Source organism: Pongo pygmaeus, chromosome 5, assembly GCF_028885625.2.
Source record: "Pongo pygmaeus isolate AG05252 chromosome 5, NHGRI_mPonPyg2-v2.0_pri, whole genome shotgun sequence".
NCBI classification, from domain to species: Eukaryota; Metazoa; Chordata; class Mammalia; order Primates; family Hominidae; genus Pongo; species Pongo pygmaeus.
Window position 1 is genome coordinate 151,969,407 of NC_072378.2, and position 25,941 is coordinate 151,995,347.

Consider the following 25,941-nt stretch of genomic DNA (forward strand, 5'->3'; position numbering starts at 1 on the left):
TATAACTTCCATTTGTCAGGTAAATAAAACACTAACCTTTCAAAGTTGCTACAATTTTAGGAGTTGATAAATTCCTATTTCTCCAGTTTTTATTAGTACATTTTAAACATTCTTTGGGGACTGGAAGACAAACCCCCCAAAGAAAAGCCTCAATCTGAACCAACACTGAGAGAGAGTAATGTCAGAAACTCTTTTGTTTTTCATGGAGAGCAAAAATACAGAATATATTTACTAATTTATTTTCCAATAAAGAGAATATACTTTGGAGAAAAAAAATGCTTAATTGTCAGGAGTTGCTTTTGGAAAATGATCAATAAGTTCCTTGTCAATTGTCTCATACTAATACCAGGGTCCATCTCCTCTCACATGCATCAATCTTCGTACTTCCAGCTCCTTTAACCGTAATTCAGCCTTTTCAGCTTCAATCTGAAGGATGGCCATTGTTCTTTCATACATCTTTTCAGGACTATCATAGAAATTATGGGCAATCCCATAATTTCTCAATATGAGATGCTTATAATATTCCCAGTGTTCTGGGATATAGCCTTCTGGAATTTCTGCTAGTTCAGCTTGACCAATGAATACATTCACCAGAGTTATGAAAATTGCTACTGGAATCCCAGTTAATGCAATGTAGAATCTCAATAACTTCAAAAAATGCCTGTCATAGAATTTGATGACAAATAGCCTTTTCCCATGGTCTCCACTGTGTGGAACAGGAGCAGCAGCCTTCGGAAAGCCACGAGTGAGGAAGCCCCCAAATCCGAGGCGAGTGCCAAGGGGGCAGCCAGACAGAGCTGCCACCGCGGTAACCAAAACCCGTTGCAACAAACTCATGGCCGCCATGGCTACTATGGGCAAGAGGAAGAAGCTGACGAAATTTAAAACAAGATGTGAAATCTTCATTCTCACACAAATATTCAGCCCTCAATGCACATGCAAAGGAAATTCCCGTATTTCAAAAATATATTAATATTCAACTGCAATTGAGGAGCTTCCATCTAACCTTCAACTGGAAGCTTTTAATCTGCAGCATAATGACATGCTAAAAGATAAATATCAACATAAAAATCTAAGGTAATTTTATAGATGCCTTCTGAGTGATTAATATGCTCAATTTAAATCACATGCTTATGAAATGAAAACAGTACTTAGCAGTACCCATCTGTGTGAATGACATTTTTAAAGATGAAACATGTAAATTTTCATTCCAGATAAGCATTAAGAAGTGGAAATTTGGCCGGGTGTGGTGGCTCACGCCTGTAATCCAAGCACTTTGGGAGGCCGAGGCAGGTGGATCACCTGAGGTTGGAAGTTCGAGACCAGCCTGACCAACATGGAGAAACCCCGTCTCTACTAAAAATACAAAATTAGCTGGGTGTGGTGGCGCATGCCTGTAATCCCAGCTACTCGGGAGGCTGAGGCAGGAGAATCGCTTGAACCTGGGAGGCGGTGGTTGCAGTGAGCCGAGATTGCGCCACTGCAATCCAGCCTGGGCAACAACAACAGAAAAAGTGGAAATTAGGAATAAATTTTGATGATAGGAAACACTAACTTTGAGCCTTAGTGAAGAAAAATGTTATTCATCCCCCAAAATAATTCTGTTCTTATTAGTAGTAGACTTCAGCTCTTCTAGGGAAACCCCCAAAGGGAAAAAAACTTTAGGAATAATTGGCTGCCAGGTGATTCAGAGCACAGAGGATTCAAAGAAGGCTTGTGGAGCTCTTGCTTCACCCCAGACTTTCCATAATCCTCCCGATTGGTTGACACTTTTCCTATAAAAAGACGTGATATAGTCCTTCTGGCAGTCCTTTGCTAGAAAGTGCTTTCTCCTCCTAGAACAGAAAAATGTTAACATTGATTACCCAGTTTATCCCTCTAAATTTTTCCAAGAATATTAAACTATTTTAAACTTGCAATTTCACAACTGAAAGATCACTTCAGTAAGGCCATGAATGGTGGTATTATATACAACAAATCTTTTTGACTAGTTAAGAAAATACCAATTAAAACAGAATTCAAATGTATTGAATTTACAGTCAAATAAACATCATATAGGACCAGAAAATATATATTTATTGTAGGTGTTTTTTAGAACCTTATATTTACCCAACAAAAATGTCTTGAAATGTACTTTACATTTTTGATAAGATATTTTTTAAAAGAACAATTCTGATTTACCTTAATAGTGAAACCGAAGTTCTTTCAGTTGCTTATTTTTCATAAAGTGAGCTCTCAGTGGTTCTCTAAGCTTAGCCTATAATAAAGTTATAAGATGGATCACATTTATTTTAGGTGTAAAAATATATTGGAAACAGTCATATGTATGGGGAAAAGATAGAAAATGGACGTTAAAATAAATGAAATGAAATGTATGAAAGTCTTTGGAAATGACACTGACAAATTGTTTGACAACCAGCTTTATGTCACAATAGAACAAATAAGGGACAGGGGATCTGTTTTAGGATGAATTAAAGTCATTGCTGAAGAGTGTTCATTTATTAGATAAATCAAATAAGGATCAGCAAACAAGTGAAACAAGTCTAGGAAAGGACTGAGAAAGGCTTTAAAGACCTTTAAGAGCTGCCACTCGCTTGGAATAGCAGGTTTCAGTGGTCTGTACTTCACCAAGTAATCTTCTGGTAGATGACTGAAGGAGCTGCTTGCAGGCTTTGAGAACATTTCGTTCAGCTAGGACTTAGTCCATTCAGGCTGCTATAACAAAAATACCTTAGACTGGGTAATTTATAAACAACAGACATTTATTTCTCACAGTTCTGGAGGCCAGAAAGCCTAAGATCAAGGAGCCAACAGATTTGGTGCCTGGTGAGCTCCTCCTGTTCCTTATGGATGGATGGCACCTTCTTGCTGTGTCCTCTTTTTTTTTTTGAGACAGAGTCTAGCTTTGTCACTCAGCTAGAGTGCAGTGGCGCAATCTTGGCTCACCGCAGCCTCTGCCTCCCGGGTTCAAGTGATTCTCATGTCTCATCCCTCCTGAGTAGCTGGGATTATAGGCAGCTGCCACCATGCCTGGCTAATTTTTTGTAGAGATGGGGTTTCACCACGTTGGCCAGGCTGGTCTTGAACTCCCGACCTCAGGTGATCTGGACACCTTGGCCTCCCAAAGTGCTGAGATTACAGGCCTGAGCCACCATGACCGGCCTGTCTTGCTATATCCTCACATGGAGGAAGAAGCAAGGGAGCTCACTCAAGCCACATTTTTTAAGTTTCAAAAATGTTACTTTATATATAGATAGAGATAGATATGTCCTTTTAAGAAAGAATTTTGCTTTTGAAAATTTTTTCTTCATTTAAAAATTTTAATTTTTTTTTTTTTTTTTTTGAGACAGCATCTCACTCTGTCACCCAGGCTGCAGTGCAGTGGTGCAATCTCGGCTCACTGCAAGCTCCACCTCCCAGGTTCACACCATTCTCCTGCCTCAGCCTCCCAAGCAGCTGGGACTATAGGCGCCTGCCACCACACCCGGCTAATTTTTTGTATTTTTAGTAGAGACGGTGTTTCACTGTGTTAGCCAGGATGGTCTCGATCTCCTGACCTCGTGGTCTACCTGCCTCGGCCTCCCAAAGTGCTGGGATTACAGGCGTGAGCCACCACGCCGGGCTAAAAATTTTAATGTGTTTTTTAAATTGACAAATGATTGTATATATTTATGGGATTCATAGTGAAGTTTTGATACAAATAATATATAGTGACCAGGATAATTAGCAGATCCATCATCTCAAACATTTATTATTTATTTGTATTAGGAACATTCAATATCCTCCTTCTAGCTATGTGAAACTATATAATGTACTATAGTGAACAGCAGTCATCAAACAGAGGTATGGAACACTAGAACTGATTCCCCTTGTCTAGCTGTCACTTTGTATCCTTTAACAAATCCGGGCCACTTTTAGAAGGGCTAATGTCAATCATGAGGTTGGTGCCCCCATGACTTCATCATTTCCCAAAGGCCCCACTTCTTAGCACTATCACAATGGGTATTAGGTTCCAACAAATGAATTTGGGGTGGCGAGCACCAACATTTAGATCATAGCAAGTGTTTAGGAAAATACTAAAATCAAGCCTACTCTTTTAAACAACCTTTAGACAATTAAAATGTCATAGTGATTTCAGTGACAAGTTTTCAAACGGAAGTCAAAAGCTCCAAAATTTATCATATTACAAATGTTCCTGTGAGAAACATGTACATCTGTAAAACAAACAAGCAAACAAGCAAAAGGAAGAAACCAGAGTTCTAAACTTACGACACCACAAGAAAACTCCAAAACAGAGGTCTGTACTGAGGTATTGCGGGCCACATGGTGCTGCCCACACACGGGGTTTTGTGAGAGGTCTGGACTGGAACTTGTTTGTACATTTTTTCTTCCCTCCTTTGCTTAAACTGTTATCAGACCTAGAGACCGCCCCCCTCCAACTCCCAGCCTGAAATGTTCTACCACCATAGTCCCGGCTAGCCCAAATCGTCATCTCCTCCAAGGTCCAGACCTCGGGGTCCCCCCAGCTCAACTTCTTTGACGTCATCACATCATCAGATGCTGCTTGAAGAGTCACTTGGCTCATGTCTTGATATCCCAGAAATCTCAAAGGCATCTGGGGAGGGCTGAGCCAAGTACTTTTTCTGCCTCCAGTTACCACAAAATCACATCGTTTTATACAGAGAAAGATCTGTTTCATGCTGATTTTTAAAGACTGTGCAAATTTATATCTTCTATTCTCATGAATAAGAGCTACAAGGTTGACCAAAGTGAGCAGAATTAGGCTGTATGACATGGGATTCTTAAACAATTGGATTAGAGTTAATGGAGAAGGATTTCCATCTGGTTCTCTTCCAGGTGTCTTAAGTTTTCATCAATTTTGTGTTTCCTCTGGCAGTGTTGGTTCGTTGAAAATTTAACAAGCTTGGCCGGGCGCAGTGGCTCACGCCTGTAATCCCAGCACTTTGAGAGTTGGAGGCAGGCGGATCACCTGAGGTCAGGACTTCGAGACCAGCTTGGCCAACATGGTGAAACCCCGTCTCTACTAAAAATACAAAATTAGCAGGGCGTGGTGGCGCATGCCTGTAATCCCAGCTACTCGGGAGGCTGAGGCAGGAGAATCGCTTGAATCCGGGAGGCGGAGGTTGCAGTGAGCCGACATCCTGCCATTGAACTCCAGCCTGGGCAACAAGAGCAAAACTCTGTCTGGAAAAAAAAAAAAGAAAGAAAAGAAAATTTGACAAGTTTGTAGTGGTTCTACTGCAAGGAAAAACTACAACCTAAAAATGTGTTTACTCCAAATTGTACTACTAATAGGAGATTTCTGAAAGCCTAAGTTTTCATTAAGAACTTTTTCTTTAATGGTACATCAAGTGAAAGCCTTGAGATGATTCTGGATTAGATATATGGCAAAGTTACTGTGAGATCAAAAGCCATTGTCCAGATGAAGAAATCCTCAGGGCTGATATGAATGCACGTAGGATGACTGATGGAATCCAAGAAAAGCTGCCATAGCTCTGATTTTGCCTTTTTGTGTTGTCTTTAGAGACATGCTCTTGCTCTGTCGCCCAGGCTGGAGTGCAGTGGTGATCATAGCTCACTGCAACCTTGACCTCCTGGGCTCAAAGCTATCCTCCTGCCTTAGCCTTCTTTTTTTTTTTTTTTTTTTTTGAGACGGCGTCTTGCTCTGTTGCCCAGGCTAGAGTGCAGTGGTGCTATCTCAGCTCATTGCAACCTCTGCCTCCCAGGTTCAAGCGATTCTGCTGCCTCAGCCTCCCAAGTAGCTGGGATTACAGGCATGTGCCACCACACCTAGTTAATTTTTGTATTTTTAGTAGAGACAGGGTTTCACTATGTTGGCCAGGCTGGTCTCGAACTCCTGACCTCAGGTGATCTACCTGCCTCGGCCTCCCAAAGTACTGGGATTATAGGCATGAGCCACCTCACCTGGCCCCGCCTTAGCCTTCTGAGTAGCTAGGACTACAGGTGTGCACCACCATGCCTGACTAATTAAAAAAAAACAAACAAACTTGTAGAGATAGAGTCTTGCTGTATTGCCCAGGCTGGTCTCAAACTCCTGGCCTCAAGCAATCCTCCCACCTGTTTGATTTCATGTGTCTCAAACAGCATGGGAGTCTACTAAAGGCTTTTTTTCTCTTTTTTTGAGACAGAATCTCGCTGTGTCACCCAGGCTGGAGTGCAGTGGTGCAATCTTGGCTCACTGCAACCCCTGCCTCCCAGGTTCAAACGATTCTCCCTGCCTTAGCCTCCCGAATAGCTGAATTACAGGTGCCTGCCACCACACCCGGCTAATTTTTGTATTTTTAGTAGAGACAGGGTTTCACCATCTTGGCCAGGCTGATCTCAAACTCCTGACCTCAAGTGATCCACCCATCTCAGCCTCCCAAAAGTGTTGTGATTACAGGAGTGAGCCACCGCGCCTGGCCCACCAAAGACTTTAAAGTGAGGTGAATGCGGATTCCATTTTCAGATTCTGCTACAAATTGTGGGACCTTAAACAAGTTACTCATCTTCTCTGTGCTTTAGTGTTATGGTTTGGAGCCTGATCTTCACTCTACCACTTACTCTATACATCTTGGAAATTTTATTTCCCTGTGACTGTTTCCTTGTCTTGAAGATGGATTATTCTAATATCCACTTCATAATCTTGTTTAATTTAAGGAGCTCGATCATACGTGGGAGGCACTTAGAACAGTGCATGGACTAGCATGAGTATTTCATAATGAGCAGCTGTGGATGTTACTAACACTGGTATTACTAGTACCCGTATTTCCAGGCAGGGTTGTTGAGAAGGTGAAATGAAAGAACGCACACCAGGGCAGGCTACATAATTTGTGGACCCCGGTACAGAATGAAAATGCAGGACACCTTGTTCAAAACTTCCTAAAAACGTCAAGACTGAGACAGCTGAATATTAAACCAAGCGCAGGACCCGGACCTGCCCAGGCTGCATGCTCGCAGACACATTTGCACACAGTGGGTGCTAAATAAATGCTCCGTTCACCCTTGTGAAGTCTCCTATGCCTCACTCGCGCCAGCACCGTTCACAGTGACCACTGGCTGTATTTATCGCTGACATAAGGATGAGGCCTGGAATTGCATTCACTGCAGAGTCCCACCGGGAGGACCGACCCTTATCCCCACCGACTCCCCCAGGTCGCCCTGGCAGCGTCGGCCGCTGGGTTGCAGGCCCTCGCCACGGAGGCCACGCTCGGGGGTTCGGGGTCCACCGCGGCCTCCTGCGGCCGGGCCACCCTACTCGCGCGCAGCCGGGAGCCGCCGCGTCCCCGCGGTGTTTACCCGTTGCCCGAGGAGACACCCGCGCCACCCGCCGGCTCCCGGCGCCGGCCGCTTCCTCAGGGCCGGTTCCGGGTCCGAGCGCGCCCCCGGGCTCGGGTCGCCATGAGCCGCGGCCGCTCCTCTGGCTCCGGGAGCCTGGACTGCACCAGCCATATCGCGCTGGGTGCCGCTTCGCCCGCGCCCGAGGTACGGTCCCAGCCGCCGGCCGCGCGTGGGGGTGGCCCTGGGGATAGACGACCCCGGAGGGGCCGAGGCGCCCCTGATTTGCACCCTTTTCCTCCCGGAGGCGTGGGCAGAATCAGAGCAGCTCTGTTCCCGCGAGGGCGGTGGCCTGGGACTGCCAGGGCGCTGATTTCAGGAGGGGATGGGCAGGACCGGAGTTTGCGGAGTGCGTCTGAATTTTAGGTTGTGCCACGCTGCTTCTCTGACCATTTAAACCGGTGAAATTCGAAAGACAGTGCGGCCGGGCAGTTCCTCCCCGCCACCCCTGGGAGCAAAGAATTCCTTCATTTAACTTTCCCTGCTTAGCTACTGAAGTGTGCTTCGGAGCAATTTCTAGAAAATCTGATGTAGTAGGAGGAGGGCCAGCCCGGAATAGAGTCGCTGGCCCTTTCGTTGCGAACGAATCCAGAAACGTTGGCAATTCAGTTGTTCCTGAATGCATCTACTCATTTACTCCCAGGAGTTACTTAGGCACTGGGGACTTTCAGGTATTAGATGTGCCAACGCGCGCGCGCACACACACGCGAACATGAGCGCACACACAGACGCTCGTGCACACACGCGAACACGCACATACGCGAACAAACACGGGCGCGCACACACACGAACACGGGCACATACATACTTGGGCGCACAGGAAGATGTGGCTGGCTCAGCCTGGGTTAAGAATCCCCCTTTGGCCCTGGCATCGGGGCCCACCAGGTATCGTGTGTATCGGGAGTAGTTGCCAGAGATGGGGGAATTGTGTTCAGCTCAACTGCTAACCGCAAGTAACTCACCCAATTAGCAAATAATGGAGGATCTTTCTTTCCAAAGTTTTGGACTTTTCCTACCACGCTGTGTACTGACCATAGATATCCCTGGGGGATGTAGTGGATTCAAAACATGAGTTGGATTCTCCAACGTGCTGTCGGAATTCTTCTAATATTCAGCAGCTTTGATTGTTGTCTTACATCTGACCTGTATTTAGATTTCTCTGATTCCTGGAATATTTGTGGAAAATAAGTGTGGAAATAAAACTATTTTTTCTTTCTTTCTAACTCAGAGGCCAGTTACTAGATGTTTTTTCTTTTATCTGACATTTTCATATTTGACTTTATTAATTTTTATCCCAATGTGGTGTCTTAACCATACATAAGTATGTGGTATTTTTATATTAATAATATTTTTTTTTGGTGAGCCCATTGAGAGTAAATTACAGCCATCATGATTCTTTCTTTCTCTCATTCTCTCCCTCCCTCCTTTTCTTTCTTTCTTCTTTTTTTCAGACAGGGTCTCACTCTGTTACCTAGGCTCGAGTGCAGTGGCACGATCTCGGCTCGCTGCCGCCTTGACCCCCCTGGGGTCAAACGATCCTCTTACCTTAGCCTCCAGAGTAGCTGGGACTACAGGCATGTCACGATGCCTGGATAATTTTTGTATTCTTTGCAGAGGCAGAGTTTTACCGTGTTGATCAGGCTGCTCTCAAACGCCTGAGCTCAAGCGATCCACCTGCCTCAGACTCCCAAAGTGCTGGGATTACAGAGATGCACTACCATGCCTGGTCCCCTGTGACCTTTCATCTGTACATACTCTGGTGTGTTATCTCCTATGAGTAAGGGCATTCTCTAACGAACATACAATGATCAAAATCGAGATGTTTAGCATTGTGACAATAATATTATCTAATATACACGACCTACTAAAAATTTGCTAGTTGTCCCAATTATGCCATTTATTGCCAATTTTTTTTCTATTTCAGGATCACACACTGTATTTAGTTATATCTCCAGTCTCTTCAAACCTGGAACAGTTCTTCACATTTTTTTTGTTTTTTGTTTGTTTTTGTCTCTGATGATACTGACATTTTTGCAGAGTCCAGGTCATTTGTTTTATACAGTAAGTTTCTCTGATTGTCCTTCGTGATTAGATTTTTGGGTAGGAATAACACAAGAGATGTTATGTCTCAGAGTATCACATCAGGAGGGGCATATATCAGCTTATCCCATTATTGGTGATGTCCCCAACTGGTGGCCTCTCCCAGATTTTTCCCCTTTAGCAATAAATAAGTAATCATATTAGTTGAGTAATAATATTGATTCAGATAGAAATTTTTAGCATAAGTCACTACCTACAAAAGGAAAATGTCCATTAAGCATGAGATTTTAATTGGCTTAAAATAACTAAATTTTATTGAGAACAAAAGTAGCTGCAGAAAAGGCAGCATTTATTACAATTAAATGTTCAGTTTGCAAAATACTTCATCTGAGATCATCTCATAATTTAGATAGGCAGGGCAGAAATTTCTCACTGTATAAGATGAGGAAATAGCTTACTCGATTAGAAATGATGGAGCAGGGACTTGTATCTTTCTTTCAAAAGCTTTGTACTTTTCCTACCATGCTGGACTGAAAAACATTACATTACAAAGCAGTGATAGTCTGCAACTTTCTGGAAAAGTAAAATATTGTAGAGACTGAGATACTAGCTTTAGACTCAAAACTGGATTCAAACACTCCTGATTATACCACTCATTTGTGACACCTTGGTCAAAACAATTAATGTATCAGCATTTTGGTTTTTTCATCTAAAGCGTGGAATCATAAAACTTATCACATAATGTAGTTTGAGGATTTCACAGTTAATAAATGTAAGGCACCCAAGAGAGTGTCTGACAGAATAAGTGCATATCAATATTAGCCATCGTTATTCTTTGTAACTTTTGGAATTTGCTTTGGTGTCAGCACCACTGCACCTACTCCTAACCATCATCACCAATGCTTCCATCAATACTTCAGCCACCATCTCAAGAGTCAGTGTTTTGAGAATCTGTAGAAGGGACAGAGGATACAAAAATGAATTGGAGACTGACCCTGCTCATAATGAAGAATCGACAGTTTACAATCCACTTTGGGAGGCAGAGGTGAGTGGATCGCTTGAGCCCAAGAGTTTAAGACCAGCCTGGGCAACATGGCAAAACCCCATCTCTACAAAAAACACAAAAAGTACCCAGGCATGGCCTGAAGTCCTAGCTACTTGGGAGGCTGAGGTAGGAGGATCACTTGAGCCCAGGAAGTTGAGGCTGTTGTGAGCCTTGATCGCACTACTGCACCCCAGCCTGGGCAACAGAACAGGACACTGTCTCGAAAATAAAATAAAAATAAAAAAACAAGTTTACAATCAAGAGAAACAGACACATAAAAAGATTACTCTTTCATCAACACTAAAAGTTAATGCTGCACTCTTCTCAGGTTGGATTTACCTATAATGCGATCACCAGCAGAGCCTTACTGGGATGGAAAATGTGACAAATACTAACAGCAATATTATGAGAATTGAAGTGGAGCAGCTCAAACATGAAGGAAAGAGATATGCTTTGGGAGAAGTTTACAAACATAGCTTTCAGTAAGACTGCATAACTTTGTCGTGCATCTGAAATAACGCTACCCAGTGAAAATGTGCTGGGCACAGTGGCTCATCCCTGTAATCCCAGCACTTTGGGAGGCTGAGGTGGGAGGATCACTTGAGGTCAGGAGTTCGAGACCAGCCTGGCCAACATGGTGAAACCCCATCTTTACTAAAAATACAAAAATTAGCCAGGCGTGGTGGCGGGTGCCTATAATCCCAGTTACTGGGGAGGCTGAGGCAGAAAAATTGCCTGAACCTGGGAGGCGGATGTTGCAGTGAGCTGAGATGGTGCCACTGAACTCCAGCCTGGGTGACAGAGCGAGACACCATCTCAAAAAAAAAAAAAAGTGACCTAATTATAAAATAGGATCACCAGTCGGCAAAAAGCTGTAGCAATAGTTTTGTGGAAGGTGCTTGGATTCCAAATCCTCTGACACCAGTGAGAAGCCACAGACATATGGTGGCTTGTAGGCTCTCTTGCTGTGGCAGTGTTTTCACATACCTGGAAAACCTAGATCAAAGTTACAGCTCCAGTAGGTACCATTGTTGGGAATTTGAGCATCTCTTTCCTTTCTGTAAAACAAGGGTTAATTAGAATAACTATCAACAGAATTGTTATGAGAAGCAAATGTAAATAGCAACACACTATATCAGCAGTTATAGTTCCTCAAAACAAAGGACTTAGAGCTGGTCATAGCTAACTATAAAGGAGTTAAAGTCTGTTTTCCTTTTTCTTCCCATCATTTCTACTTTTAAAAACCTCATATAAAATACATATAACATAAAATTTGCCATCTTAACTTATAAATGTACAGTTTAGTGGCATTAAGTACATTCACATTGTTGTGCAACCGTTGCCAGAAGCCATCTTCAAACCTTTGTTCATCTTGCAATACTGAAACTCTGTACTCATTAAGCGATAACTTCCCATTTCCTCCTCCCCACAGCTCCTAACAACCACCATTCTACTTTCTTTCTCTATGAATTTGACTATTCTAGGCATGCTGTATAAGTGGAATCAGACTGTATTTGACTATTCTAGGCACTCTGTATAAGTGGAATCAGACTGTATTTAAGTATTCTAGGCACGCTGTATAAGTGGAATCAGACTGTATTTGACTCTTCTAGGAATGCTGTATAAGTGGAATCAGACTGTATTTGACTCTTCTAAGCACTCTGTCTATATAAGTGAAATCAGACTGTATTTGTCCTTCAATGACTGGCTTATTTCACTTAGCATAATGTCCTCAATGTTTCTTCATGTTGTAACATGTATCAGAATTTCCTTCCTTTTTAAGCCTGAAATATATCCCATTGTATGCATATGCCACGTTCTGTTTATCCATTCATCTGTCTCTGCACACTTGTGTTGTTTCTATCTTTTGGCTGTTGTAAATAATGCTGCTATGAAAATGAGTGAACCAATATCTCTGGGAGACCCTGCTTTCAATTTTGAGGGATATATACCCAGAAGTGAAACTGCTGGATCCTATGGTGATTCTATTATTAATTTTTTGAGGAACTGTCATACTGTTTCCGTAGTAGCTGCACACATCTTACATTCTCACCAGCAATGCACAAAGGTTTTCATTTCCCCACATCCTCACCCACGCTTGCTATTTTCTGTGTGTTTTTTTCTTTTATTGTAGCCTTTCTAATGGGTATGAGGTAGTATCTATTTCCACTTTTTAAAGAACCATTTCCTCCCTCTTCTGGTTTGCTCTGTTTTTTTTTTTTTTTTTTTTTTTTGTTCTCCTCCTTTTTCTCAAAATCAAGTTTAAGAAGAGATCTGACTCTAATCGCATGTCTTCATAGGAACTTAAGTCAGAAGCCTTCTCTAGATATAAAGAAAACCAATCTCCACCCCACCACCCCCAAAAAGAGAATATAGAGAAAAAGAAACGAAGGAACAGGGAAAAAAGAAAAGATAAATGATAGTTGAAAGAAATACAAACATATCAGTAATTATGATAAGTATATATGGACAAAATGCTTAGTTAACTAAGAAAAGCCATATTGCATTTAAAAAAATCTAAATATATACTATTTATGAAAGACACATTTAAACAAAAACATATGGGAAGGTTGAAAGCAAAAGTGTCTAAAAATGTGTATCAGGCACATAACAACCAAAATAAAATTGATTGGCTGTATTAATATTGTGCAAAATACTTTAAAACAAGAAAAGCATTAGTAGTGGTAAAGAGACTCACTAAATAATGATAAAAATTTCATTCATCAGGTAGTTGTAATAATTCTAAATGTATATGTTCCTAAGAACACAGCATCAAAATAGAAAAACAAAAATTGACAGAAGCAAAAATCTGTAAGGACAAATAGACAAATCCACAACTAAAGAGAATATTTTAAACATATCTCTTAGTATTTGGTAGATCAATCAGACAAAAATTTGGCAAGAGAGCTGCTAAAAGTGCTAAAATGCAAATTTGGTTAAGTCACTGTGAAGAATAGAAATATGTAAAATATTTGGGATATGGCTATAAAAATTAACAGGATTATTTTTCCTCAATTACCCAAGGGAATAAATGCCTTTCGTCTATGAAATAATAAACCAGACAAAAGCTTAGAAATTGTACTCTATTGGTAGGAAGTGAATTAGATGAGTAATTAAATGTTTCCCCTTGTTTTAAATTAAAAGGCTTTATGCTATTAAAAATAATGACTATCTAATTATGAGCAAACGTTAGACAAACCTACCTTGAAGGACATCCTACAATATGTTGACTAGGACTCTTCAAAAGTGTCAAGGTCAGGATTTGGGGAGACTAAGGAAAAATGAAAACTAAATGGCTTCTGGACTAGAAAAAGGACATTAGAGGAAAAAAAAAAACTGATTATATTGGAATAAGGCCTATTACGTAGTTAATAGTATTGTAACAATGTCAATTTCTTGGTTTTAATAGATTTACCTTAGTTGTATAAGTCGTTATTATTAGGGGAAGCTGGCTAGAGGGCATATAGAAACTCTGTTTGTTTTGTAACTTTTTTGGAATTCTAAAATTATTTCAGAACAAAAAAGTCTCAAAAAATAAATGATAACCAGTTAATCTGTTTACACATCCAACTTCATTTTAGCTTTAACATTTAGTTTCTCTTGGTATCTGTCTGCTCTTTGACCACCTGGCTTTAGAGATGAGATAAAATCTTCAAAGAACAGGTAGGAGAGAGCTTTTTGAATGCCAAAGAGAGTCACTTTTTCTTTGCATATTTTAAAGAGACTGCTTGTGTATTTACTTACTGCTACCAAATATAATGTATAGTGTATTTCAAACAATGGTGAATACTCCTTGGTTTGTACTTGAATTAAGTTGACTAATAATTATAAAGACTTACTTTTCTCCATGTTCAAGGACAACTTTATTTTTTTTAATTGAAAAAGGGAGTAACATTTGCTGAGCCAGGAATTATTTATGCTATGCTCTTTTACCCAAGGTTTCCTTATTTCTTTGTTTTGCTTCCAACTTTCTTTCCTTTGAAATTGGTGCTTTGGTGGCTTTGATCTAAGGCAGAGAAGTTCAAAGGCATTGCTGAGGCAGACTAGTAGCACCTCATTCTTTCTCTTACTGATACCAGCACAGCTATTGCTGATAGTTTATATATCTACATGTTCAGATATTGCTTATAAAAATAACTGTCTAAACCAGGCATGGTGGACCATACCTGTAATCCCAGAAACTCAGGATACTGAGGATGGAGGATCGCTTGAGCCCGAGAGTTTAGAGACTGCAGTGAAACATGATCGCACCACTGCACTCCAGGCTGTATGCAGAGCAAGACTTTGACTCTAAAAATAATAGTGACAATAATAATTAGTAAATAATAAATCAATAAATATCTGAGTTCCCTCATTAGTGCCATAGGGAGTGGGTCAGTCTCATAAATACCTGAATTATATTTCTGAGTAACTGAAATGACTTCCTTTTCATTGACTGAATTTCCCTTATGCTTTTCTTCTTGAATCTTCCTTATTAGCTTCATATAAAAATGCATTTTTCAGCATATTAAGGCCATCATAGTCTAACCTCAATGTCTGTGCAAGAAGGAACAATTTTAAGACTTGACTATAATTGTCACATTTTCCTAAGTCTTTTCTACTTCAGACTAAAAGAAATGGATAGTTGAACACTGAAAAGGAACTCTTTTTGTTGAAATCTTATGAATGTTTGGAGTAAGCAAAAATGAAAACTTAGGAGGAAATGGGAACCATAAATATTCTGCTTAGTGAATCATACATTGTATTAGTCACCCATTTGACAAACATTTATTGAGTCTTAGGCACTCTGTTAGGCACTGAAGATAAAGAACTTTTTTCCTTGACCAACTCTAAAATGAGTGCCCATTTTCAAGCAGGTGCTCTTTTAGATACGGTCCCCCTTTCACAAAAGTTATATCCGCGGCCAGGTGCGGTGGCTCACGCCTGTAATCCCAGCACTTTGGGAGGCTGAGGTGGGAGGATCACGAGGTCAAGAGATGGAGACCATCCCGGCCAACATGGTGAAACCCCGTCTCTACCAAAAATACAAAAAATCAAAAAATTAGCTGGACATGGTGATGCGCGCACCTGTAGTCCCAGCTACTCGAGAAGCTGAGGCAGGAGAATTGCTTGAAACCAGGAGGCAGAGGTTGCAGTGAGCCAAGATGGCGCCGCTGCCCTCTGGCCTGGCGACAGGGCGAGACTACATTAAAAAAAAAAAAAGTTATATCCTAGTGTGAGAAATAGATTTTTAAAAAGTAAACAAATAGATAAACAAGGTAATTTTAGAGAGTGTTAAGTCCTTTGAAAAGAAAATAAAGCAGAATAACAGGATGGAGATGGAATGGGGTGAAGGGTGAGGTCTAGTCTAGGTAGGGTGGGTAGGGTTGGCTCCCCAAGGAGATAACGTGCTGAATTGGAATATTCTTAGAAACAGCAAGAGTGGTGCCAGGCCCTTGGGTGGGAATGAGCTTGATGTGTTTATTTTATTTTTATTTTTTTGAGATAGAATCTTGCTCTTGTCACCTAGGCTGGAGTGCAATGGTGCGATCACAGCTCACTGCAACATCCGCCTCCCAGGCTCAAGTGATTCTCCTGCCTCAGCCTCCCGAGTAGCTGAGGTTACAGGTGTGCACCACCACGCCCAGCAAATTTTTGTATTTTTAGTAGAGATGGGGTTTCACCATGTCGTCCAGGCTGGTCTTGAACTCCTGACCTCAGGTGATCCACCTGCCCCAGCCTCCCAAAGTGCTAGGATTATAAGGGTGAGCCACCACGCCCAGCAATGTATTTAGAAAGAGTGCAGTTTGTGGAATGTTCCTCGATTTGGGTATATCTAATGTTTTCTCATGATTAGATTCAAGTTAATCATTTGGGGGCACTTTTGGCAATTGGATAAGAGGTGTTGTGTTTTTCTCAGTGCATTGCAGATGGAACCTCGTGCCAGAAGACAAAAATATGCTGCAAAACTGTTCCAGATTCAACAGACTAAAGATACTTGGCAACTACACGCAATGCATTTATTGTTTCTCTAAGGAACATTATTGAGATAATTGGTGAATAATATAGTGTCATTGTTAAATTTCTTGAATTTGACAATTGTATGAAGAGGAATGTCCTTATTCTTAGAAAATACAAGCTGAAGTGTTTAGGGGTAAAGGGCCATAGTGTCTGCAAATTGCTCACAAATGATTCAGCAATCATATTGTAATATACGCATAGAGAAAGGAATACATCAAATGTAGCACAATGTTCTCACAATTGGTTAATAATGAAAGTGAAACATACTTGAGTTCCTCGGATTATTCTTGCAACTTTTCCGTAGGATTGAAATAAAAATTAAAAAAAAATTATGTGCCAGGCAACAAATGGAGTTACAAAGTAGAAGGCATTGTTTCACTCCAACTATGGAGCTTACAGTTGAGTTAGGTAAATAATAATTGGTAATAAATAAAAATTTTAAAAAGGAAGAAGGCAAGCATGGCTAGAGTAAATATATGGTCTCGGAGAAGGACCTAGAGGGACAGACACAATGAACAAACATAATTACACAGTGTACTCTAGTAGACCAGGGAGGGACGAGGGATGGGAGGTTTTGCTGAGGTTACTGGGGCAATGGTGGTGGTGGTCCGGGGGTGATGCTGACCTTGATGTGCCATCAGGACATGCAAATGATGGTCATTAGATGGCTGGAAATGTCAGTCTCTAGTTAGAGATGCAGATTTGGGAGTCATTAGATACTGGAAGTGGCTGAGATCACAGAAGGGCATGAAGTAAACCCGTGAGAATGTCCCAGTGATGAGGAGAGAGCATTGAGGACAGAACCCAGCAAATATCAAGTTGTGAGTGGATGAAGGAAGTGAGCTGCAGTAGGAACTGAGTGGCGGGCCAGAGAAGTGGGAAAAAGGAGAGACGGCTCAGAAGAGAGTGGGGGCGTGAGAGTAAGGAGGATTCCTCAGCAGTAAGTGATTTGTATGCCAAGGCTCAAAAAGGAGGTCAAGTCAGGTAGAGAGTAAAGAGTGTCACCTGGACTTGGTGGCCTGCGGAGCTGCCCTCTGGTCCCCTGGGCACTTCTCTTAGTCTTTGTCATTCATTCTACTCCTAGGAGCTGTGCTGCCCGCAGACCTTCTCTGACAGGCTCCCTTCTCAGTGGCCTGCATACTAGGAAGCCAGGAACCAGCTGGAGTGTTTATGCCCACCATGCATCCAGGTCCCAAGAGGGCAGGCAGCATCTCAGCACTGGCCCTGCCTCCCCTTTCCCCTGTGTTGGTGGCACACATTCTCTTTCAGGTGGGAAAATGGGTCTCCATATGGATTGTTCTCCACTCTAGGATTAAAAGCAACGATTTTTGCCGGGCGTGGTGGCTCATGCCCGTAATCCCAGCACTTTGACAGGCCGAGGCGGGCAGATCACGAGGTCAGGAGATCGAGACCATCCTGGCTAACACGGTGAAACCCCGTCTCTACTAAAAATACAAAACAATTAGCTGGGCGTGGTGGCGGGTGCCTGTAGTCCCAGCTACCCGGGAGGCTGAGGCAGGAGAATGGTGTGAACCTGGGAGGCGGAGCTTGCAGTGAGCCGAGATCGTGTCACTGCACTCTAGCCTGGGCGACAAAGCGAGACTCCATCTCAAAAAAAAAAAAAAGCAAGGATTCTTGTGCTGTGACTCCTCAAGCCTTTGCTATTGGTATGCAAAACCATGCTTTTGACATTTTAAATCATTCTTCTGTTCCAGAAAGTCCACTTCTTAAAAATCAAGAACTCTAGGCTGGCCACAGTGGCTCATGCTTATAATCCTAGCAGTTTGGGAGGCCAAGGCAGGAGGATCTCTTGAAGCCAGGAGTTTGAGACCAGCTTGAGCAACATAGTGAGACCCCATCTCTACAAAAAAATTAAACAAACAAACAAACAGCGGGCATGGTGGTGTGTGCCTGTAGTTCCAGCTACTCAGGAGGTTGGGGCAGGAGGATACCTTGAGCACAGGAGTTCAAGGCTGCAGTGAGCTATGATTTGTACCACTTCACTCCAGCCTGGGTGATGGAGTGAGACCCTGTCTCTAAAAAATAAATAGAGAAATAAAAGAATTCTATAGCTCTGGAAATCTTCCAGTGTTGGCCTGAGCTATATCCTCATGGACCCAGCAGCAATATCTACCCACAAAATATACCTCCAAGTAATGGAAGGAGTTGACTTATTACGTGGATTTGGTTAGAATTGACAATTAGAATTTTAGAGAATAATTGCCAAGAAATGATTGTGGTTTTGACCATATTGGCTGTTAAGTGTTTCTTTCTGATAGTAATTAACCAACTATTTAAAGTCATATCTGGTTCACGATTTTAAACCATGCCATTTGAGTAGAGATCAATGCCTGTGCTTCTATTCATGAAGGCAAATGGGCAGACTGACATTTACCTAACAGTGAAATTAAAATATTCAGATTTATTCAAGCTTACAAAGATAGATTTATTCAAGATGCAGGCGATACAGTTTCATTTCACATCATTTTGACCTGGAGACAGTTTATTCCTTCTCCAATCCTGGCAGGGATATTTGCATGAAGATTTTTGTAACCTTGTGTAATGGTCTGGTATTAACCTTAAGACCACACTCTTTTGGAAACACAGGATGTGATGGTTCATTTTATGTATTGCTGGGAAGTTTTTTTGGTTTTGTTTGTTTGTTTGTTCTTAGATGAGATTAGCATTTAAATCAATACACTGAAAGTAAAGTAGATGGCCCTCTGTAATGTGGGTGGGCCTCATCCAAGCCATTGAAGGCCGGAAGAGAAAAGACTAAGATTTCCCAAGGAACAGGGAATTCTGCCTCCACAATCCCTTTAGACTTGAGCTGCAATATCAGTTCTTCCCTGGGTCTCGGGGCTGCTGGCCCGTCCTGCAGATTTCCGACTTGCCAGTCCCCACAATCTTGTAAACCAGTTCCTTAAAATGAATCTCTCCCTATGTACATACACATCCTATTGGTTCTGTTTCTCTGGAGAATCCTGACTAATACATAGGGGAACTTCACTGTGAGTCCTTCTATGCTTGAGGGGTTTGTTGAAATGAGGGGATCTGGAGCCCACACAGAGGGCAGGGTATAGCTAGGCCCACAGGTACTTCACACACAGACCCAAAGGTGTATAATGGACAGCAGGATGCTGGGAAGAGCCTGTTGTAGCCCCTGCCCAATTTTGTAGAGAGACAGGGCTGACCAATCCATCGGTGGTCACGGTAGCCTACCATACTTTTGAAGATCCATGAGAATGTCCTATTTTTTTTTTAATCATTAGAGAAAAAAATGAGCTTTGAAGTTGAAAAAATTGCAGATGGCCCCCAACTTATGATGGTTCAACTTAGGATTTTTCAACTTTACCATGGGTTTATGAGGATGCAACCCCATTGTAAGTTCAGGAGCATCTGTGTTTTGATACATAATATTTTGATATATTCATCTTTACACTAATGCAGTCACAAAAAATTATTTTTAATATCTTCTATGAAAGAAGGGACCCATGAAGGCAAAAGTGTATAGGGCCCACAAAAGTTATAAGGCAGCCCTGTAGGGAGATGAAACTGTGTGTAGAAACATTGTGTAGAAAACATTGATAAATATTGGCCGGGCGCAGTGGCTCATGCCTGTAATCCCAGCACTTTGGGAGGCCGAGCTGGGCAGATCACGAGGTCAAGAGATCGAGACCATCCTGGCCAACATGGTGAAACTCTGTCTCTACTAAAAATACAAACATTAGCTGGGTGTGGTGGCGTGTGCCTGTAATCCCAGCTACTCGGGAGGCTGAGGCAGGAGAATCGCTTGAACCAGGGAGTCGGAGGTTGCAGTGAGCTGAGATCGTGCCACTGTACTCCAGCCTGATGACAGAGCGAGCTCCATCTCAAAAAAAAAGAAAGAAAGAAAAGAAAACATTGATAAATATTAATAATAGAAGAGTTACTGCTAGGTGATAGATAATGGAAAATTCAGTCTTAAAGTTGTTTGCTCCTTCTCCTATAGGTTGATATGAAACTGATGAGTATTGAAATGACATCCAACAGTCTTCAGTCTCCCTAGTTCCACAATTTTGTGGCACTAGAGCATTGCTCTTTTGGAAGATGGCATTAACTATATTTCAAGTCTATTTAAGGGAAATATTTCTGAGGAGCTAATTTAAATCAATAGCTTATTAAGGTTTGAAGCACACCACTCAACATATGAGCTAAAATATTACATCTGCTGGGCCCAGTGCCTCATGCCTATAATGCCAGCACTTTGGGAGGCCGAGGCAGATGGATCACCTGAGGTCAGGAGTTCGAGTCTAGCCTGGCCAACATGGTGAAACCCTGCCTCTCCTAAAAATACAAAATTAGCCAGGCATAGTGGGGGGCGCCTGTAGTCCCAGCTACTGGGGAGGCTGAGGCAGGAGGATTGCTTGAACCCAGGAGGCAGAGGTTGCAGTGAGCAAAGATCATGCCATTGCACTCCAGCCTGGATGACAAGAACGAAACTCCGTCTCAAAAAAACCAAAAAAAACCCAAAAATTAGCCGGGAGTGGTAGCGTGTGTCTGTAATCCCAGCTACTCAGGAGGCTGAGGCACGAGAATTGCTTGAACCCGGGAAGTGGAGGTTGCAGTGAGCTGAGATCACACCACTGCACTCCAGCCTGGGTGACAGAGTGAGACTCTGTCTCAAATGAATAAATAAATAAATAAATAAATAAATAAATAAATAGGCTGGGCGTGGTGGCTCATGCCTGTAATCCCAGCACTTTGGGAGGCTGAGGTGGGTGGATCACCTGAGGTCAGGAGTTTGAGACCAGCCTGACCAACATGGAGCAATCCCGTCTCTACTAAAAATACAAAATTAGCTGGGCGTGGTGGCGAATGCCTGTAATCCCAGCTACTTGGAGGGCTGAGGCAAGAGAATCACTTGAACCCAGGAGGCGGATGTTGTGGTGGGCCGAGATCATGCCATTGCACTCCAGCCTGGGCAACAAGAGCAAAACTCCCTCTCAAAAAAAAAAAAAAAATTCATAAATAAATATTACATCTTAGAAAAATTTTCACTTTAAAATAAAATTTATCAAGTGTCTTATAATAAATGAAGTGAAAAATATCCCATTTGGGAAGAGTTACAAAATCTTTAACATGTGGAAAGATCTCTCTCTCTCTCCCTCCCTCTTTCTCTCTCTCTGTGTTATCTATGTATCTATGTATCTATGTATCTATGTATCTATCTATCTATCTATCTATCTATCTATCTATCTATCTATGAATGATAATGATGAATAAAGTGTCTCATCTGGTTGTCAACAGGGACTTCTGGTTCCACCATTCCTTTCTTAGTGGCTATTCCATATGTGACATTGTTCCCAAATTTGCATTCATTATTCTTGACAGCTATACCCAATACCTCCCATGGAGGTAGATCCCATACAAATGCTAAAAAACTGCTAGTTGCTTAAAATAGGACCGGAAGTTAATTAATTTTTTGAGTCCAGCCTAAGAAATTATCTTACTAACTTGAACAGATATTTTTAAGCTTCATAGAACTTTATATTAAACTAAATTATAAGCTCCAAAATCAACAAGATCCAATCTGCACATTTATGAATGTGTACAGTTATGAACGTGGAAGAATGCATCTTCCAAAAAGTGGTTAGAAAGAGATTTATGAATTAATTAAAATTAAATCAATTCTTTGAGCTTAACATTACTTATGGAAATGCAAGTCATTGTTACAATAGTCTTGGAGACAGCAATATCAAGCGTCAGAAAATCATTCAATTTAGGGAAAGGTGATCATTTCAACTTTTAGCTAGGCATATATGGGACAATAACATTGTGAGTAAGAGGCCGGGCGTGGTGGCTCACACCTGTAATCCCAGCACTTTGGGAGGCCAAGACAGCCGGATCACGAGGTCAGGAGTTCGAGACCAGCCTGGCCAACATAGTGAAACCCCGTCTCCACTAAAAATACGAAAATTAGCCAGGCATGGTGGTGCGCGCCTGTAATCCCAGCTACTCAGGAGGCTGAGGTATGAGAATCACTTGAACCTGGGAGGTGGAGGTTGTGGTGAGCCGAGATCGCACCACTGCATTCCAGCCTGGGCAACAGAACGAGACTCCGTCTCAAAAACAAACAAACAAACAAACCCATAAAACAAACAAACAAACCCATAAAACAAACAAACAAACAACAACAACAACAAAAAAACATTCTGAGTAAGAGCATGGGCTTTGGCGTCAGAAAGTCTTGGTTTGAATTCTCACTGTGTCATTTCGTTCATTCATTCCTCAACTATTTACCGATACTCAGTCACTGGGGCTACAGTGACGAACCAGAAGCCGTTCTTCTATCTCTGTGGTACAAAAAGAGCTTCCGAGAAAAATTTCACATTTATGCTAATTCTAGAAATGAATTATTTATTACAGTAAAAACTGAAGAAAAAGGCAAAACAAAGCATTTTAATGTTTTCTGATTAACAAGTGAATTTAAATGTCATATATCAGTGAGCTTACAGAATAAAGATACTGAAGTCAGAGAGGGTGTGTTAATATAATTTCCCATAATGTACATCTGGCATGCAAAAAAAACCCTTGAGATTAAGATTAGATATTGCAAAGGAGGTGATAAGGAGCTTTTAAAGATAGAATGAGTTAAAGAAATAATTGCAAATAATTGCAAACTTATTAGTCAGGACACTCATAACAAGATACAGAAAAATTGTAAATTAGATAGAAAGGGACTTTCACCCTAACAAATATTAAGGTTTATAATTTTATAAGTAAGTTTTTTTCTTTTTCTTTTTCTTTTTTTTTTTCTTTTTTTTATGGAGTCTCTCTTCGTCACCCAGGCTGGAGTGCAGTGGCACAATCTCAGCTCACTGCAAACTCCACCTCCTGGGTTTAAGCAATTCTCCTGCCTCAGCCTCCTGAGTAGCTGGGATTACAGATGCCTGCCACCATGCCTGGTTAATTTTTGTATTTTTAGTAGAGATGGGGTCTCACTATGTTGGCCAGGCTGGTCTTGAACTCAGACCTCAGGTGATCCACCTGCTTCGGCCTCCCAAAGTGCTGGGATTTCAGGCGTGAGCCACTGCACCCAGCCTCAAGGTAAGTATTTTATAGATGTTTTATAGTTTTGTCCTTACCTAATAAGATGTGGATGAATAATTCATGGCTTTGCCTCTCCAGTGTATCTTGGTCGACTGTCTGCTACACTTTCCAGTTCTTCTAAAACTCACTATCTTTGCTTCTAAGTTTTTGTCTAGTGAGGGCTAATTTTTAAAATAAGGGGTTTATTATTTCCTAGTTTTACAAGACATAGTGAAATTCCATCTATACTTGTTCTAGGGGGCTATTGTTTGCAATAGTAAAGTGTTGTAATTAAGTTCAGCCAGGTACATGCTAACCCTGTAAAGTGACCAGAGGGAAGAAGACTTTCTGTTTGTCTATTTATCTTCCCATCCATGTGCTCATTCATTTATCCATCCGTTAATTTATTCAACAAACATCAAATGTATAGTTATCCGTTAAATGTATATTATCCGTTAATTTATTCAACAAACATTAAATGTATATTCAACAAACATTAAATGTTATTCAACAAACATTAAATGTATATTCATTCACCAGATATTTATGGGGTGTTCATTATGTGCTAGGAAATGTGCTTGGTGCTAAGGATAAAAATATAATTGATTTCTAGGTTCTGCCTTCAAACACACAACCTTGTAGCTGAACCATTCGTTCATTTATTAATGCCCAACATATATTTCATGAGTGCATACTATCTTCCAGGCACTGTTGCAGACACAGTACTGGAAAACAGAGAGCCTGCTCTCATGGAGCTTACATTCTAGTAGGTAGACATAAAACACAAGATGATTTATGAGAGGTCCAAGAAGATAAGATTTGAATTCTTGTTTATCTTAATCTTAATTTACATTTTTGTATATGTTTGGTAATGTGCATAATATGTACAGTAGTATATGTACATCTTTTTTATTTTTGAGACAGGGTCTCAGTCTCTGTCACCCAGACTGGACTGTGGTGGCACGATCAGAGCTCTTTGCAGCCTCGATTTCCTGGGCTTGAGCCGTCTCCCACCTCAGCCTCCTGAGTAGCTGGGACCATAGGCACACTACCATGCCTGGCTAATTTTTTAATTTTTGTAGAGACAGGGTCTTATCATGTTGCCCAAGCTAGTCTCAGACTCCTGAGCATAAGCAGTCCTCTTATCTCAACCTTCCAATGTGCTAGGACTACAGGGATAAGCCACTGCGCCCAGCAGGATACGGGTTTTTTTTTTTTTTTAAGATGGAATCTTGCTCTGTTGCCCAGGCTGGAGTGCAGTGGCATAATCTAGGCTCACTGCAGCCTCTGCCTCCTGGGTTCAAGCCATTCTCCTACCTCAGCCCCCGAGTATCTGGGACTATAGATGTGTGCCACCACACCTGGCTAATTTTGGTATTATTAGTAGAGATGAGGTTTCACCATGTTGGCCAGCCTGGTCTCGAACTCCTGACCTCTAGTGATCCACGGGCCTTGGCCTTCCAAACTGCTGGGATTACAGGCATGACCCACTGCACCCGGACCCAGTAGTATATCATTTTAAAATAAACAAATATTTAAATTTGTTTCATAAACTCATACCGATAGCTTGCAGACAAAAACATTTACAAACCCCAGGGTAAAAGCATGGGTGTTAGGATCAGAGACTTGTGGGTTTGAATCCAGGTTCTGCTTTACTCATTGCCTGTGAGTGCTTGGGTAAGCCCGAGTTCCTCATCCTTTCTAAGAACTGTTGTAAGGGTTGAGTGCAATAATGTTAGTAAAGTGCTTATGTTGCTTCTGTATATACCAAGTCCTGAAAAAAAGGATGACTAATGTTACTACTATGATTATTCTTCGTGTGATAAATATTATAATACAGGCACCTCTTAAAGGGGATATAGAAATACTGAGAAGGAACTGATTAAGCAGTGACCCTTAAAGTCATGAACCTTATGGTACATAATTGGTGGGAGTGTAAGTTGGTGCTATTTTCTATGCAATATGTATCAAAACAATTTTTATTCCCTTTGACTCAATTGTTTCTTTTCCAGAGAAACAACTTTCCTCATCCTAGGGAAACAGTCAGAATTCTAACAGATTTATAATCGTGATCAATTAGAAAGAGAATGAAATGTCCAATTGCAGGAGGGTAGTCAACTTAAAATACAGCTTTATGATGGAATATTGTGCAGCTGTTAACATTTTAAAAGAACACTTGGGGAAATATTAATAGTAAATGTAGAAAACAGGTTGTAAAATTGTAGTTACAGTATAACCCCAATTATATTTTTAAAAAGCACATGATATATTTGTATTAGAAAAACACTATAAAGAAATGCATCAGATAGGGACGGTGGCTCACACCTGTAATCCCAGCAATTTGGGATGCCAAGGCGGGCAGATCACTTGAGGTCAGGAGTTCAAGACGAAACTGGCCAACATGGTGAAACCCTGTCTTTACTGAA

The 25,941-nt window shown here is 41.4% G+C and overlaps 2 protein-coding genes across 2 annotated transcripts in view; one reads left to right on the forward strand and one right to left on the reverse strand.

Annotated features, from left to right (window-relative positions):
- Nucleotides 1-267: 267 nt before the first annotated feature.
- LOC129038134 (NADH dehydrogenase [ubiquinone] 1 beta subcomplex subunit 5, mitochondrial-like) lies at nucleotides 268-871 on the reverse strand. Its single transcript, XM_054490745.2, has one exon. It carries the CDS (start codon nucleotides 844-846, stop codon nucleotides 340-342), a length of 507 nt encoding a protein of 168 aa, XP_054346720.1. The 5' UTR covers nucleotides 847-871; the 3' UTR covers nucleotides 268-339.
- A 6,457-nt stretch (nucleotides 872-7,328) lies between these two features.
- The window catches only part of CCDC170 (coiled-coil domain containing 170), a 132,193-nt gene continuing 113,580 nt past the window's right edge, over nucleotides 7,329-25,941 (forward strand). The window contains exon 1 of the mRNA XM_054490746.2: nucleotides 7,329-7,506. Within this exon, the coding sequence (XP_054346721.2) occupies nucleotides 7,423-7,506 (84 nt within the window). The 5' untranslated portion in view covers nucleotides 7,329-7,422. The remainder of the gene's footprint in view (nucleotides 7,507-25,941) is intronic.